The sequence below is a fragment of the Manis javanica genome, chromosome 13 (assembly GCF_040802235.1).
Source record: "Manis javanica isolate MJ-LG chromosome 13, MJ_LKY, whole genome shotgun sequence".
Lineage (NCBI taxonomy): Eukaryota > Metazoa > Chordata > Mammalia > Pholidota > Manidae > Manis > Manis javanica.
Window position 1 is genome coordinate 64,477,507 of NC_133168.1, and position 17,889 is coordinate 64,495,395.

Sequence of the window (17,889 nt, forward strand, 5' to 3'; positions counted from 1 at the left end):
CCGAACCACCCTGAGAGCTACGGCGTAATGCAGGGCGACGGGGGTGCCGGAAAGTCAGCACAGCGGAGGCGAGGGTGAGAGGACCCGGCAGAAGCAGGGCGGGGGCCCTGCGAAACGAGCCAGCCCAGAGGAAAACAACCCATGCCAAACTTTCGCAGCCCCCGGGGCCTAAGCAGGGAGAGCCAGGCAGAGGCACCAGCCTCTCCCACCACCCAGCGTGCCCGGCTGCAGCGAGAAGGGGACTCACGCAGCGCCGGCCGGCCGCGGGCGGTCCCCACGTCGCGCCCACTTTTAGCCTGGCCAAAGCGCCGCCGCTCTGGGCGCTGAGCGTGAGTCCACGGAGGAAGCCAGACCGCCGAGCTCCGAGGAAGGGGAATGCAACGTGGACTGGAAAAGAAGGGAAACCTGGCCTCACAGCCGCGCCCAGCCCGGTGGGGTGGCGGGGACGTGCCCTTGGGCGGCTCACCGGCGCGCAGCCTGGAATCAGGCTGGAGTGAGAGGCTCTGGAGGAAGTGAGCGCGGAGATGGCCACGGGCTACAGCAATCACATGGATAGAAATGTAAAAAGCAAACGAGGCAGCCGCGAGGGCCTGGCAGCTTAGCAGACACCCCTCTCCGGGACTCGCCCTCGCAGAGACCGGGCGCTCCGGGGCGGCCGCAGGTCTGTTCTAAGGAGCCGCCTCCCCAGGGCCGGGCGCGCGTGCAGACACCGAAGGCGGAAGCCCGAAGCCGAGATGCTGCGCGCAGCCCCGGGCCGCTCGGCGCTAGGGAGGCTCCGCGGCGGCTCGGCGCGCCGCTGACCGCGCGCCGGGCCGAGGGTGTGCCAGCCCCGCCCCCTCGCGCGCCCCTCCCCGCGGCGGCGGCGGCGCTTCCAGGGGCGGCGAGGAGCTGCTCGCCGAGCCGCCCGCGCCTGCGAGCCTAGGCTGCCTTGGGAATTCACTTGGCCGCTTTTACGCGCCTCCCTCCCAGGCTGCTTCTAATGGCTCTCCGTCTCTGACCCCATCCTTTCCTCTAAAAGGAAAACTTTGCTGCGATTTTTTCCTCCCCTCGGAGGAAAGGATTAAAAGTTCCAAGAACTGGTGCCGCTCGGCACTGGGACAGTGTTTGCCGGCGGGGCTCCGGTCCCACCATGTGCACCAACATAGTCTACGAGTGGCTCAGAGCGCTGCAGCTCCCTCAGTACGCGGAGTCCTTCGTGGATAACGGCTACGATGACCTGGAGGTGTGCAAGCAGATCGGGGACCCCGACCTGGACGCCATCGGGGTGCTGGCGCCCGCGCACCGCCGCCGCATCCTGGACGCCGTGCGCCGGCTGAGGGAGCAGGACGCCGCCGCCGCCGGCCTCTACTTCACGCTCGAGCCGCAGCCGCCACCCGCGCCCGCCTTCCCCACCGGCCGCCGGGGGGAGCCGCGCGGCGGCCCTGCCCAGGGCCCCCGCGGGGACCCCCGCTGCCAGACCGCCGCCCGCAGCAGGGAGCTGGTGAGCTACCCCAAACTGAAGCTGAAGATCATGATCCGGGATAAGCTCGTCCGCGACGGCATCCACCTGAGCAAGCCCCCGTACTCCCGCAAGGTAAGGGGGCGCCGCCCGGGCGGCGCGGGGGCCCCGCGCGGCGGGAGGAGACCCCGCCCAGCCGCTTCTGCCCAGGCTTGGCAGCTGGTGCCGGTGGCCACCCGGAGGCGAAGTGCGGTGGGTTCGGGGCTTCTCTTCTACGTTCTTCCTGTACTCGCTCTTATTCTTCCCTTCCCGGTGTCACCAGCGGTGCTGTGGTCCCTCACCCCACGTGGATGTTATGTTAATGCTAAGCCACGGGTCTCGGGGTGGTCTTCGAGGCTCACCTGTCAGGAACCGTAAGCGCGGCGCTTTCTCCAGGAGCAAAGGGTAGTGCGTGGTTGTACAGGGTACCCGAAGAATGGTTAATACCTCCCTTGTTTTCTCCCCTTCCTTTTTCTCACTTTTTTTTTTTTTGAGAAACTCCCAAGGGAAATGGGCGAGCTCTTTTCTTTCAAGAGTGTAACATCACGCTCGTTGCTCAATTCCATAAAGTTTAAATCTCAGCACTGATGCAAATTTGAAAAGTGAACCACTGACGTGAACATTCTGAGAGAAAGTTAACAAGACGCATGTCAGTCCCATTGGGATGAGTCCTCCAGCTTAAGTTTCTAGGAGTTCATCGGTGCTAAAGACACCGTAGATAATGGGGCCATTGAGGATGGGCTGTGGAGACCTGTGCTGGGCACCATTAACCCAGATGAGATGAAGAGGCACAGGCAGGACTTGTAGAAAACCTGAGAGGAGGACACAACGCAGAGGAGTCAGTCAGTCAGTGAGGAGTTTCCTGGGGATGGAGCCTCAGGGAAGCAGCCGGGAATATGGCAGCTGCTCTGTGGAAGGCCGAAATGTGGACTTGGGCATTGAATAATTACTTAAAAGAAAATCTTATTTCATTCAAAAGCCCCCGCCTCCAGCCAAGTCTGTTCGATTCAGGTTTTTGCAGCCATCCAGGTAGAGGGTAAAATAGTCAGCACAGGTGTTCCTCAAGCCTGCCTGGAGTTACCCAGGAAATTCAGCGCCTCAGCTGGAAAATCAAGATACACAGAAGCCCCAGGAAAATGACGACAAAGAAGGCGGCCGCTGCGGGGCGGTAGGGGTTGGTGGTAAATACAGCACCCTGACAGGGAAACGGGGATAATTTAAAATGTTTTGTGCTCATCTTGGGCAACCGCATTGTTTTATAGTCTTAAGTAAAGGTCGTAATATCTGGATTTAAGGGTGTTCAAGTGAAAACTTTGTGAAAAGTAGATGATATCTAGGGTAGATGGGAACAAAGGTTTAATGTTATCCATACGTTGCAGGAAAGATAGGCAATTCAGATACCCTGCTTGAGAGTAGTTTTATGCAAACTGAAGAGGACAGGTCTGGAGGACGGCTTGCCTCCATTTGAGCACATATTCAAGTCACTGATGTTTGCTCAAAACGGGAATGGAGAGGAGAGAGCTGTTTTTCCAGGCAGGTAGACTTATGCCTAGTATGGATAGAGGGACTCAACCATCAGTATAAGGCTCTTCCTCAAGACAGCAGGTCAGAGGAGTTCCAGGCCAGCTGGGCTTTGTGGTTTACATTTCAAAGGGAGCTGGGCTTGTGCTGAGAATGTGAGCATCTAGGCACATGGAGAGGGCACATGTCAAGTCCTGGACAGAAGGAGATGTAGAGAACAAGGTGTGTCCATAGGGCCTGCTTATTCTTCAGGAAAAGAGCTGTGCAAGGGGCTGAGAGGGCAGAGGAGAGTGTGGGCTGCAGGTGAGAGGCATGTGCGGAAATGCTTAAAAAGATAGGCCTCGCTTTCAAACTTAGAAGCTGAAAAGGATTCCTCTTCCACTTACAGGAGATTAAGGACATGAAATGTCTGGGTGTAGGCTGTGGACTGTGTACTCCTGCCTAGATCAATGTGTGACATGATAGTGCAGTTGAGTACGTGCAGTTTATAGAAGAAAATTTCACCTTGCGTTGTCATACTATTTACTTCCCATATAAATAATTATTTCAGTCAATTTCTGTGTCCCTTAACAATAATGTCTGATAATAAACATATACCCCCATTCACTTTCTATCCATTTAATTCTCTTTCTAGAACTGATGAAAACATAGTGGGGCAAGAAGTCTACCCCACACCAAGCATACAAGTGTGTAGTGCCATATGATGTTGGCCACTCTGAGTTTGTGGCTTACATGTGTGTTGCCTATTAAGTTTTAGATTTTAAATTATTTAAGAACTTGTTTTCTGATGCAGTTTGTTTTTTGCAAATAGTGCTTAGACTGTTTCTTTAAAATGTGACCCACATATGATTTCTCCAGATTCCTGGGCTCTGCCATGATCAGAATGTGTAGTGTTCATTGCGCACATTTGGAATTCTGCCTGTCAGAGATACCTGACATTTCCTTTATGGTTATCTGCACTGTGATCCCTGTGGGTTTTTTTTGTGTGTGTGTGTTTTGATGAGAACAGTGGATGGCTCAAGAGTAGATTATGCCAAGGGTGATCAGGGCAGGAATAGAAATTCTATAAAGAGAAAAGTCAGTTGAGGAATTTTCCCAAGAATCACCTGGAAGGATTGTAGGGTTTACTGTAGTAACAGTTCCTGTTGCGAATCACCTGGAAGGATTGTAGGGTTTACTGTAGTAACAGTTCTGTTGCCAGGTGCTGGCTGCAGTGTTGTGTTGATGAATCCTTATCACCAGTTGCCACTTTACCCTCTTAGGTTCGTAAAAAGTAAGTTTCTTTTTGTTTCCCAAGGCAAGTCTGTAGCTTTAGAAAACCAGGAACTTGGAAAGAGCACTTCTTGAAATTAAGAAACATTGGATGAATCCCTCTTCTGCTAAGAGCTTCTCCGACTGCTGGGATTTCTACCTTAGTGAAATGGGGACATGTTTTCACAAAGTAGGGATTAGATAAAACTTTATACACATGATGCCAGTGATTTACCAAGCTTCTCCCTGCCAAGCCTTCTGCTGGACTCCAGGTTGCTGTGGCTAGCAGGATGCTGAGGCCCCGCCCCCTCAAGGGACTTGGGGGTCTAGCCCACAGGACATGAAATGGAATGAACAGTGATGCTGGAGCGTGGTGACGGGTTGATGGAGAGCACATGATGGCAGGGACTAGTGTATCCAATACGGTGTGCAGGGAGGTGGGGTCATGACAGGCTTTCCAGAATCTGTGCTGGGTCAGAGAACTGGAGGTTGGGAGGGATTAGCCTGAAGAAGAGGAGGCTCCGTAGGGGAATAGAGAACAGCATGTATGAAGGCCAGAAAGGGAGGAAATTGAGCATGCAACCGGGTAACAGGCATTTAAAGGAATTCCATCTGGCTGCACCACAGAATGCTTGGAGGAAGTGGCAAGCAGTGGACAGACAGGCAGTGGCTGGTCCTAGATGGCCTTGAAGTCATATTTAGGAGTTTGGAGTGTATTTCCAGGGAAAGTGATCAATGGACCCTAACCAGTGGCAGGGTAAACAATTCAGATGTTGCTGCAATGTCTGGAGAGATTTGCTGGTGGCCTGGACTGCGGAGTGACAGTGGGGGAGGTGCAGTGGAGGTCGTTGAGAGATAGAACTGACAGAACATGATGTTTGGATGACAGGGGTAAGGGACAGACGTAGGGATGGCAGGCAGGTTTCTGGTCTAGGATTGTGATGCCATTCCCTGGGGTAGGGGGCCCAGGAGAAGAGCAGGTTTGGGGAAACAGATGTTGCCTTCAGGTTTAAACATACGGAGGGTCAGATTCCTTTGGAATGTCCAACATAGTTGTCTAGTTGGCAGTAGGAAATATGGCTGTGGAGCAGAAGAGAGACCAGGGGCAAAAGTTAAAGATTTAGGGGTTGTCAGCACACTGAAGCCATGAATTTGTAGATGCAGAAGAGAGAAGGGACGGAACCCTGGGGAACGATGAGATTTAGGAGATGGACAGAGGAAGAAGAAGCTCTGAGGGGGGCTGGCAAGGGAACAGAGAGATAGGAAGTGGTGTTCTGGAAACCAGTGGAAGGAAACTGGAGGGACTGGAAGGTGGTCAGCTAGTGGTCAAGCAGGACAAGAACTACAGTGTATCCTGGGAAGGTAACAGCCACACCTCTAGGGACCTCTGAAATAGCAAGTTTAGGTGATGGGACCAATATGAGAGGAAGTGGAGGTAAGGAGCATAGATAACTTTTTTTAGAGCAGTTTCAGGTTCACATCAACATTGAGATGAAGGTACAGAGATTTCCTACAGACCTCGTCAACATGTGCATAGCTTTCCCCATTATCAACAACCCCCATCAGAGTGGTACTCTTGTTACAACTGAACACCCTATGTGATCCCATGATAATCACCCAAAGCCCATAGCTTCTGTGAGGGGTCACTCCTGCTGTTGTACTTTCTACAGGTTTGGACAAATATACAACGACTTGTATCTATCATCCTAGTTTCATACAAAGTGTTTTCACTGCCCTAGAATCCTTCTCTTCCACCTATTCCATTTTATCCCCTGGTGACCACTGATATTTTTACTCCTTTCATGGTTTTGTCTTTTCTAGAATATTCTACAGTTGGCAGGATACAGTATGTAGCCCTTTCAGATTGGCTTTTTTCACTTAATAATATGCATTTGAAGTTCCTTTTCATGGTATGGTAGCTCATTATTTTTTAGTGCCAAATAATATGCCATTGTCTGGAAGGGCCACAGATAATTCTTTAATGAGGTTTAGCCAAGAAGGTAGAACTAAATCTATAGCAAGAGGCAGAGAGGAGACTGTGTCAAAGGAAGGGACTTGTGAGTTTGGGTTTTTTTAAGGACACAAGAAACTGGAGCCAGAGAAAAGAGAGACGGTAAAGATATGGGGGAAAGAAGAAAACTCAAGAGCTCAAGGTCCGGGAGGAGGTGGGAGGGATTCATGCCCTGAGCTCTGGGAGAGAAAGGTGGATTCACTTCCCTTGGGAGAAGAGTGCCCTCCACTGTAGAGGGGAGCGGAGGAAGGGTGGGTGAAGAAACTGGAACCTCGTGGGGGTGACATTGAAGAGTCCTCAGCTCTCTGACCATCTGATACCACTGAGGGGGAGATGGAGGGATTAGAGGTTTATGGAGGTGGTGTTAATAAGTAAATATCCAGTGTTACAAGCTGGTGTTTGTAGCTGTGCCTAAATATAACACTACACAACAGTATTTATAGGATCTGTATAAATAAACATATATAGAAGGTATACCCTCACCACATTCATATATATATCTGCAGCTTACAGGCTCTGTGTGATGTTTTATGTTTGGTAAAGTTCACAAATGAGGGTTGTGGTGGGTGCAAGTGGTTTGGAGCTGGGAAGGTACTCTGTTTTCTGCAGACCTGGAAAAGCAGAAGGCAGGCCTTAGAGTAGCATGGATGGGGTAGGCTTCTCGACTTCTTCACCTGAAAAATATCCTTTGCCACACACTACCAATTAAAACTGAGTTAGTATAACATTATTGGATAATGCTGGAGGAGTGTTAAGCTTCGTTCACACCTCAGTATGAATTTAATTAAGTAATAAGACTCCCATGGTAATAGGGCTGTTAATAGATGTTTCAGAGAGATGGCCTAGGATGCAGGAATTTGGGGAGACAGAGCTGGCATGAGGCCTTCTGTGTCTCAGGCCAGGTGGAGGATACAGAAATATTTAAAGGAAAAAGAGAGGTTGGCAAAGATAAGCTGTGTCCTTTGGAGTTTTGCCTTAGGTCCTTGCAGAAGGTGAAATGACATTAAATTTTCCTCCCTCCCAGGAATTCCTGTGAAGTTAGCGGAGACAGACTAGAAGATGGCATAGTGCACTTTTCCCAGCTCAGGTCTCCTCAGACTGATTTGGTGAGGGTCCTTCTAGGCTTTTTGCCTTCAGTCCCCAACTGGAACATGGCAGAAAGAGGGGTGGGGAGGTGACTGCCTCTTTACTCCTGCTCCTTATAGTTCACTGCCTTTGGCCAGCCAGCTGTCCATCTGTATGTTTAACAAATATCAAGCAGGTACCATGTGCCAGCATTGGTTTGCACCCTTCAGAGTTCCCTGGGTGAAATTCTGAACTGACCCCTGTACTCAGAGGGCAGGCTGAGACCCAGAGAGGGCCTGGACACTCCAGGAGGGCAGCATGTAGGTTTCATAAGGGAACTTACATACGAGGCTTGTCTCAGGCTGCAAGACGTAGATCACTGCACCCACCCACCTGAATCTCATCAGTTATACAGAGGCCTTCACTGGGTTCTGACGTACACTGTCCAGAAGGTCTCAGTAATACATTACCCTCTCAAGGCTGTGTTCTTGAAGTGACGCCCACCCAGTTGGAGGAGCAGTGGGCAGAACATACATCCCGAGGACAGGGCTGGGGGTATGAGCCTCTGATTGCCCTGGCCCAGCTCTCACGTGCTCTGATGACCTCCTCCAGCAGCCGGGCTCTACGATTACAGCGGTGAACCAGATGTGCTCCTAGCTCACAGTTTAATGGATCTGTATGTGGAGGGCCTGACCCAGTGTCTGATGTGTAGTTGTTGTGTCATATAGAAGTTGAATATTATTCTACAAATGCCAAGGGTTGGCAAATTTTGCACTTGTGTTTATCTCAAATGTTAAAAAGCACCAACTTTGGTCAAAAGTTGAATAGAGATTACCAGTGATAAAATTCAAAATAAAAATGTTTACTCATTAAATTTTTTTTTTGAGAGGGCATCTCTCATATTTATTGATCAAATGGTTGTTAACAACAATAAAATTCAGTATAGGGGGGTCAATGCTCAATGTACAATCATTAATCCATCTCAAGCCTAATTCTCGTCAGTCTCCAATCTTCTGAAGCATAACGAACAAGTTCTTACATGGTGAACGAATTCTTACATAGTGAATAAATTCTTACATGGTGAACAGTACAAGGGCATTCATCACAGAAACTTTCGGTTTTGATCACGCATTATGAACTATAAACAATCAGGTCAAATATGAATATTCGTTTGATTTTTATACTTGATTTATATGTGGATCCCACATTTCTCCCTTTATTATTATTATTATTTTTATTTTTAATAAAATGCTGAAGTGGTAGGTAGATGCAAGATAAAGGTAGAAAACATAGTTTAGTGCTGTAAGAGGGCAAATGTAGATGATCAGGTGTGTGCCTATGGACTAAGTATTAATCCAAGCTAGACAAGGGCAGCAAAACATCCACGGATGCAGAAGATTTCTCTCAAAGCAGGGGGGGTGAGGTTCTGAGCCTCACCTCTGTTGATCCCCAATTTCTCACCTGATGGCCCCCCTGCGACTGTGCCTGTCTTAGGTTGTTCCTCCCTTGAGGAATCTTACCCGTCTCTGGCTAACCAGTCATCTTCCGGGGCCATACAGGGAAATGTAAAGTTGGTAAGTGAGAGAGAAGCCATATTGTTTGAAAAGGTTAGCTTTTTACTTCTTTGCATATTTATGCCCTGTGGCTTCTATGCCCAGCACTTGTCTTGAGGTATCTTTACCACCTGGAGGAATTACGATACTCGGTAAGTTCGATATGAGGCACGAATTCTATTTGAGGGTTGTAATTAGGAAGGAAGAAGAAAAGCTACAGGTAGCATATGGAAGAAAACATGGGAGGATTGATTATTTCTTTGACATATCTTCTTGTAGAGTAGCTTACGTATGTATAAGTTTTAAACTACTAACTAATTTGCACACAAATATTAACATAATAGGAATACGGTGACATAAACAAAGCAAATCTATAATTACCATCCATCTCCAGTGAAGCCAAGAAAACCATTTAGGCACCCTAGGCATTTGTGAAAATTTGTCTATGATATGATGGATATTGTCCTACTGTACTTGAACAGTCTGAGAAAAATCAGACAAATTAAAGCAGCCCATTTCTGGGATCTGTTCACATCCCATATGTTCTTTTAACCGTAGATAGTCTATAGTCATAAGATTTTGGAGTGCTACAACTTGCACCCCTCCCAACTCCTGGTTGAGTTCCAACAGTACAGACCTGGTCAAATTCGTTGTCTCACTGTATGCACATGCCAGCCTAGACATCTCCCTCCTCATTCCAATGGCAAGTCCAGGAAACGGTGGGGTGGACGCAGCCACAACCACAGCATCGCGCGGATCCCTGTGGAGGCTTTTTGATGATCATCCCCCGGCACGAGTCCTCCAGAGAGTGCTGATGCCAGAAGCTCCTCCTCATATCGTATCTTAGTTCATTTTCTGGGTATCCAAGCTAGGCCTTGATCTTCTGCATAGAAACAAACAGACCCTTTGCCCACACTTTGACATGCCCTCTATACCACTGTGCAGAACTCATTTGAGGTCAGCACACAGGGACTGCTTTTTTTTTTTTTTATTAAGAGAAAGGAATATTATCAGAAAAGAGTACCTCCATAGCTGATCATCTGACACCCTTTAAGTGATCAACATTAAGGCTATTTAAAGCATGCGTTGATCTTTGATTTACCAATAGTTTTATCCTATCAAGGAGTAATCCCCCTTTTCATTCATTCTTTCTTTTTTTTTTTTTAATCTTTAATCTGCACTTACATGAAGAGTACTATGTTTACTATGCTCTCCCCTATATCAGGTCCCCCCTAACAACCACATTACGGTTACTGTCCATCAGCTTAGCAAAATGTTGTAGAGTCCCTACTTGTCCTCTCTGTGCTGTGCAGCCCACCCTCCCCTTTCTCCCTCCTCCCCCATGCATGCTAATCTTAATACCCTCCTTCTTCTTTCCCCCCCTTATCCCTCCGTGCCCACCCATCCTCCCCAGTTCCTTTCCCTTTGGTACCTGTTAGTCCATTCTTGGGTTCTGTGATTCCGCTGCTGTTTTGTTCCTTCAGTTTTTCCTTTGTTCTTATACTCTACAGATGAGTGAAATCATTTGGTATTTCTCTTTCTCCACTTGGCTTATTTCACTGAGCATAATACCCTCCAGCTCCATCCATGTTGCTGCAAATGGTAGGATTTGCCCTCTTCTTATGGCTGAGTAGTATTCCATTGTGTATATGTACCACATCTTCTTTATCCATTCATCTACCGATGGACATTTAGGTTGCTTCCAATTCTTGGCTATTGTAAATAGTGCTGCGATAAACATAGGGGTGCATCTGTCTTTCTCAAACTTGATTGCTGCGTTCTTAGGGTAAATTCCTAGGAGTGGAATTCCTGGGTCAAATGGTAGGTCTGTTTTGAGCATTTTGATGAACCTCCATACTGCTTTCCACAATGGTTGAACTAATTTACATTCCCACCAGCAGTGTAGGAGGGTTCCCCTTTCTCCACAGCCTCGCCAACATTTGTTGTTGTTTGTCTTTTGGATGGCAGCTATCCTTACTGGTGTGAGGTGATACCTCATTGTAGTTTTAATTTGCATTTCTCTGATAATTAGCGATGTGGAGCATCTTTTCATGTGTCTCTTGGCCATCTGTATTTCTTTTTTAGAGAACTGTCTGTTCAGTTCCTCTGCCTATTTTTTAATTGGGTTATTTGTTTTTTATTTGTTGAGGTGTGTGAGCTCTTTATATATTCTGGACGTCAAGCCTTTATCGGATCTGTCATTTTCAAATATATTCTCCCATACTGTAGGGTTCCTTTTTGTTCTATTGATGGTGTCTTTCACCGTACAGAAGCTTTTCAGCTTCATGTAGTCCCACTTGTTCATTTTTGCTGTTGTTTTCCTTGCCCGGGGAGATATGTTCAAGAAGAGGTCACTCATGTTTATGTCTAAGAGGTTTTTGCCTATGTTTTTTTCCAAGAGTTTAATGGTTTCATGACTTACATTCAGGTCTTTGATCCATTTTGAATTTACTTCTGTGTATGGGGTTAGACAGTGGTCCAGTTTCATTCTCTTACATGTAGCTGTCCAGTTTTGCCAGCACCATCTGTTGAAGAGACTGTCATTTCCCCATTGTATGTCTATGGTTCCTTTATCAAATATTAATTGACCATATATGTTTGGGTTAATGTCTGGAGTCTCTAATCTGTTCCACTGGTCTGTGGCTCTGTTCTTGTGCCAGTACCAAATTGTCTTGATTACTATGGCTTTGTAGTAGTGCTTGAAGTTGGGGAGTGAGAATCCCCCTACTTTATTCTTCTTTTTCAGGTTTGCTTTGGCTATTCGGGGTCTTTGGTGTTTCCATATGAATTTTTGAATTATTTGTTCCAGTTCATTGAAGAATGTTGCTGGTAGTTTCATAGGGATTGCATCAAATCTGTATATTGCTTTGGGCAGGATGGCCATTTTGATGATATTAATTCTTCCTAGCCATGAGCATGGGATGAGTTTCCATTTATTAGTGTCCCCTTTAATTTCTCTTAAGAGTGACTTGTAGTTTTCACAGTATAAGTCTTTCACTTCTTTGGTTAGGTTTATTCCTAGGTATTTTATTCTTTTTGATGCAATGGTGAATGGAATTGTTTTCCTGATTTCTCTTTCTATTGATTCATTGTTAGTGTATAGGAAAGCTACAGATTTCTGTGTGTTAATTTTGTATCCTGCAACTTTGCTGTATTCCAATATCAGTTCTAGTAGTTTTGGAGTGGAGTCTTTAGGGTTTTTTATGTACAGTATCATATCATCTGCAAATAGTGCCAGCTTAACTTCTTCTTTACCAATCTGGCTTCCTTGTATTTCTTTGTTTTGTCTGATTGCCGTGGCTAGGACCTCCAGTACTATGTTAAATAACAGTGGGGAGAGTGGTCATCCCTGTCTTGTTCCCAATCTCAGAGGAAATGCTTTCAGCTTCTCGCTGTTCAGTTTAATGCTGGCTGTGGGTTTATCATATATGGCCTTTATTATGTTGATGTACTTGCCCTCTATTCCCATTTTGCTGAGAGTTTTTATCATGAATGGATGTTGAATTTGGTCAAATGCTTTTTCAGCATCTGTGGAGATGTCTTTCTTTTTGTTGATGTGGTGGATGATTGTGATGGATTTTCGAATGTTGTACCATCCTTGCATCCCTGGGATGAATCCCACTTGGTCATGGTGTATGATCCTTTAGATATACTGTTGAATTCTGTTTGCTAATATTTTATTGAGTATTTTTGCATCTACATTCATCAGGGATATTGGTCTGTAATTTTCTTTTTTGGTGGGGTCTTTGCCTGGTTTTGGTATTAGGGTGATGTTGGCTTCATAGAATGAGTTTGGGAGTATTCTCTCCTCTTCTATTTTTTGGAACACTTTAAGGAGAATGGGTATTATGTCTTCTCTTTGTGTCTGATAAAATTCTGAGGTAAAACCGTCTGGCCCCGGGGTTTTGTTCTTGGGTAGTTTTTTTATTACTGTTTCAATTTCTTTGCTCGTAATTGGTTTGTTTAACTTTTGTGTTTCTTCCTTGATCAGTCTTGGGAGGTTGTATTTTTCTAGGACATTGTCCATTTCTTCTAGGTTTTCCAGCTTGTTGGCGTATAGGTTTTCATAGTAGTCTTTAATAATTCTTTGTATTTCTGTGGACTCTGTCGTGATTTTTCCATTCTCATTTCTGATTATGTTGATTTGTGTTGATTCTCTTTTTCTCTTAATAAGTTTGGCTAGAGGCTTATCTATTTTGTTTATTTTCTCAAAGAACTAGCTCTTGGTTTCATTGATTTTTGCTATTGTTTTATTCTTCTCAATTTTGTTTATTTCTTTTCTGATCTTTATTATGTCCCTCCTTCTGCTGACTTTAGGCCTCATTTGTTCTTCTTTTTCCAGTTTCAATAATTGTGATGTTAGACTATTCATTTGGGATTGTTCTTCCTTCTTCAAGTGTGCCTGGATTGCTATATACTTTCCTCTTAAGACTGCTTTTGCTGCGTCCCACAGAAGTTGGGGCTTTGTGTTCTTGTTGTCATTTGTTTCTATATATTCCTTGATCTCTATTTTAATTTGTTCATTGATCCATTGATTATTTAGTAGCATGTTGTTAAGCCTCCATGTGTTTGTGAGCCTTTTTGTTTTCTTTGTAGAATTTATTTCTACTTTTATACCTTTGTGGTCTGAAAAATTGGTTGGTAGAATTTCAATATTTTGGAATTTACTGAGGCTCTTTTTGTGAGCTAGTATGTGGTCTATTCTGGAGAATGTTCCATGTGCACTTGAGAAGAATGTATATCCTGTTGCTTTTTGATGTAGAGGTCTATAGATGTCTATTAGGTCCATCTGTTCTAGTGTGTTGTTTAGTGCCTGTGTGTCCTTACTTATTTTCTGCCCGGTGGATCTATCATTTGGGGTGAGTGGTGCGTTGAAGTCTCCTAAAATGAATGCATTGCAGTCTATTTCCCTCTTTAGTTGTGTTAGTATTTGCTTCACATATGCTGGTGCTCCTGTGTTGGGTGCATATATATTTAGAATGGTTATATCCTCTTGTTGGACAGAGCCCTTTATCATTATGTACTGTCCTTCTTTATCTCTTGTTACTTTCTTTGTTTTGAAGTCTGTTTTGTCTGATATTAGTACTGCAACCCCTGCTTTCTTCTCACTGTTGTTTGCCTGAAATATGTTTTTCCATCCCTTGACTTTTAGTCTGTGCATGTCTTTGGGTTTGAGGTGAGTTTCTTGTAAGCAGCATATAGATGGGTCTTGCTTTTTTATCCATTCTATTACTCTGTGTCTTTTGATTGGTGCATTAAGTCCATTTACATTTAGGGTGACTATTGAGAGATATATACTTATTGCCATTGCAGGCTTTAGATTCGTGGTTACCAAAGGTTCAAGGTTAGCCTCTTTAGTATCCTACTGCCTAACTTAGCTCACTTATTGATCTGTTATATACACTATCTGGAGATTCTTTTCTTCTCTCCCTTCTTATTCCTCCTCCTCCATTCTTCATATGTTGTGTGTTTTATTCTGTGCTCTTTTTAGGAGTGCTCCCATCTAGAGCAGTCCCTGTAGGATGCCCTGTAGAGGTGGTTTGTGGGAAGCAAATTCCCTCAGCTTTTGCTTGTCTGGGAATTGTTTAATCCTGCCATCATATTTAAATGATAGTCGTGCTGGATACAGTATCCTTGGTTCAAGGCCCTTCTGTTTCATTGCATTAAGTATATCATGCCATTCTCTTCTGGCCTGTAGGGTTTCTGTCGAGAAGTCTGATGTTAGCCTGATGGGTTTTCCTTTATAGGTGACTTTTTTCTCTCTAGCTGCCTTTAAAACTCTTTCCTTGTCCTTGATCCTTGCCGTTTTAATTACTATGTGTCTTGGTGTTGTCCTCCTTGGATCCTTTCTGTTGGGGGTTCTGTGTAATTCCATGGTCTGTTCGATTATTTCCTCCCCCAGTTTGGGGAAGTTTTCAGCAATTATTTCTTCAAAGAGACTTTCTATCCCTTTTCCTCTTTCTTCTTCTTCTGGTACCCCTATAATACGAATATTATTCCTTTTGGCTTGGTCACATAGTTCTCTTAGTGTTGTTTCATTCCTGGAGATCCTTTTATCTCTCTCTATGTCAGCTTCTATACGTTCCTGTTCTCTGGCTTCTATTCCTTCAATGGCCTCTTGCATCTTATCCATTCTGCTTATAAATCCTTCCAGGGATTGTTTCACTTCTGTGATCTCCTTCCTGACATCTGTGATCTCCCTCCGGACTTCATCCCATTGCTCTTGCATTTTTCTCTGCATCTCATCCCATTGCTCTTGCATTTTTCTCTGCATCTCTGTCAGTATGTTCATGATTTTTATTTTGAATTCTTGTTCAGGAGGACTGGTTAGGTCTGTGTCCTTCTCAGGTGTTGTCTCTGTGATCTTTGTCTGCCTGTAGTTTTGTCTTTTCATGGTGATAGAGATAGTTTGCAGAGCTGGTACGAGTGACCGCTGTAAGAGCTTCCCTTCTTGTTGGTTTGTGGCCTTCCTCTGCTGGGAGAATAGCGACCTCTAGTGGCTTATGCTTGTCAGCTCTGCACAGACAGGGCTTCTGCTACCTGCCCGTTTGCTAATGAGTTTTGCCTGGCTGGGGCTGCTCCTCCAAAGTGGTGGAGCCCCGTTGGATGGGGAGTGGCCGGGAGGCTATTTATCTCCGTAAGGGGCCTCTGTGCTCCCTGTTGCTCAGCGGGTTGGAGTGCCCAGAGATCCCCAGATTCACTGCCTCTGGTCTAAGTGTCCTGTCCTGCCCCTTTAAGACTTACAAAAAGCACTGTCCGAACCAAAACAACAGTAGCAACAATGAGAGAGGGAACAGAAAAAAAAAAAAAAAAAGGAAAAAACTTGCGATTATTATTTTTTTTTTTTGTCCTCAGGCACCGGTCCCAGGCACCCGCTCACTGGTCCTGCTGCCCTGCCTCCCTAGCACCGGGGTCCCTTTCCCTTCATGGCTTCCAAAAAGCACCCGTCCACCGGTCCCGCAGAGAAAAACGGGTGATATTCTTTGTCCTCAGGCGCCAGTCCCAGGCACCCGTTCACCGGTCCTGCTGCTCTGCCTCCCTAGCACCAGGGTCCCCGTCCCTTTATGGCTTCCAAAAAGCACTCGCCAAAAAGAGAAAAAAAAGGGGAAAAACGCACGATTTCCTCCGTCCTCACGCGCCAGTCTCAGGCTCCCGCCCACCGTTCCAGTAGGGAAAAATGGGCGATATTCTTTGTCCTCCGGCGCCGGTCCCAGTCACCCGCTCACCAGTCCTGCTGCTCTGCCTCCCTAGCACCAGGGTCCCCGTCCCTTTAAGGCTTCCAAAAAGCACTCGCCAAAAAGGGAAAAATAAACGGGAAAAATGTATGATTTCCTCTGTCCTCCGGCGCCGGTCTCAGGCACCCGCCCTCCAGTCCCACAGGGAAAAACATGGGATATTCTTTGTCCTCAGGCGCCAGTCCCAGGCACCTGCTCACCGGTCCCACTTTCCTGCCTCCCTAGCACCGGGGTCCCTGTCCCTTTAAGGCTTCCAAAAAGCACTCGCCAAAAAGAAAAAAAAAAAGAAAAAAAGAAAAAAAAAGGGGGAAAAACGCGTGATTTCCTCTGTCCTCAGGCGCTGGTCTCAGGCACCCGCCCACTGGTCCCACAGGGAAAAACGCCTGATATTCTTTGTCCTCAGGCGCTGGTCCCAGGCACCCGCTCACCGGTCCTGCTGCTCTGCCTCCCTAGCACTGGGGTCCCTGTCCCTTTAAGGCTTCCAAAAAGCACTCCCCAAAAAGAGAAGAAAAAAAAGGGGAAAAACACCCAGTTTACTCCGTCCTCAGGCGCTGGTCTCAGGCACCCGCCCACCGGTCCTGTAGGGAAAAATGCGTGATAATCTTTGTCCTCAGGCGCCGGTCCCAGGCACCCGCTCACCGGTCCCGCCGCCCTGCCTCCCTAGCAACGGGGTCCCTGTCCCATTAAGGCTTCCAAAAAGCACTCGCCAAAAAAAAAAAAAAAAACCGCTCCGGTTTCTTTCCACCTGCCGTGAGCTGTGGGGAGGGGTGCTCGAGCCCGCCAGGCCGGGGCTTGTATCTTACCCCCTTCACAAGGCGCTGGGTTCTTGCAGGTGTGGATGTGGTCTGGATGTTGTCCTGTGTCCTCTGGTCTCTATTTTAGGAAGAGTTTTCTTTGTTATATTTTCATAGCTCTGTGTGTTTTTGGGAGGAGATTTCCACTGCTCTACTCACGCCGCCATCCTGGCTCCGCCCCTACTCATTAAATATTATCAAAGACGAGCTGAGAATTGTAATGGTATTCCTGCAGGTTGTTTAAGAAGCGGACCTCCATAGCAGGGTCAGGGCCACGTGAGGCAGGGAGGCACCAGGGTGGAAAATTTAAGAATATGCTCATTCTCCATTGTGAGCAAGTCTAGGCCTGGCCAGGGGACCAATACCATTAACAAAAGAAATCAAGTACTGTGCACTGTCAGGCATCCATGGGCATCGCAGGCAGCCCCCAGGTCGTACACTGAGACTTCAACTACTCTTCCCAGGCTTCTTACCTGCCCTCAGAGGCAGTATGCTGAGAGGCCAGACGTGCTGAGCTCCCAAACTAAGATCAACTGGTTTGTGCGCCACGGCAGCCCGGCAGCCCGGCAGCCCATGGACTTCATGCAGGCAAACAGCACTGTGCGTGTGTGTTCCTCCTCCCGGTTGACACGGTGCTGTGGTGCCCTAGAGCACAGGCTCAGATCTGGACTGCTGAGTTCAAGCCCCGGCTCTGCTCCATGCTAGCTCACCTCTGGCTCCTCTGTAAAAAGCAGGCAACACTAGTGACTGGGCAACACTAGTGACTGCTCCATAAAGTACTAGTGGAGATTAGCTGAGCTAACACTCATGAACTTATTAAGCCAAGATTTGTATCAGTTTCCTAGGGCTGCCATTAACAAAGTACCGTAGACTGAGTAGATGAAACCACAGAAGTGTATTCTGTCACCGTTCGGGAGGCTAGGTGCCTAAAATTAGGGTGTTGGTAGGTCTTGCTCCAAAATCATAAGGGTCTGCACTGTTT

General features: G+C 46.6%; 1 protein-coding gene across 2 annotated transcripts in view; it reads left to right on the forward strand.

Moving 5' to 3' along the window:
- Positions 1-528: 528 nt before the first annotated feature.
- Positions 529-17,889, forward strand: part of SAMD5 (sterile alpha motif domain containing 5) — a 404,170-nt gene continuing 386,809 nt past the window's right edge. For both annotated transcript variants that reach the window (XM_073219730.1, XM_037022013.2), the window contains exon 1: positions 529-1,573. In XM_073219730.1, the coding sequence (XP_073075831.1) occupies positions 1,130-1,573 (444 nt within the window). In that variant the 5' untranslated portion in view covers positions 529-1,129. The remainder of the gene's footprint in view (positions 1,574-17,889) is intronic.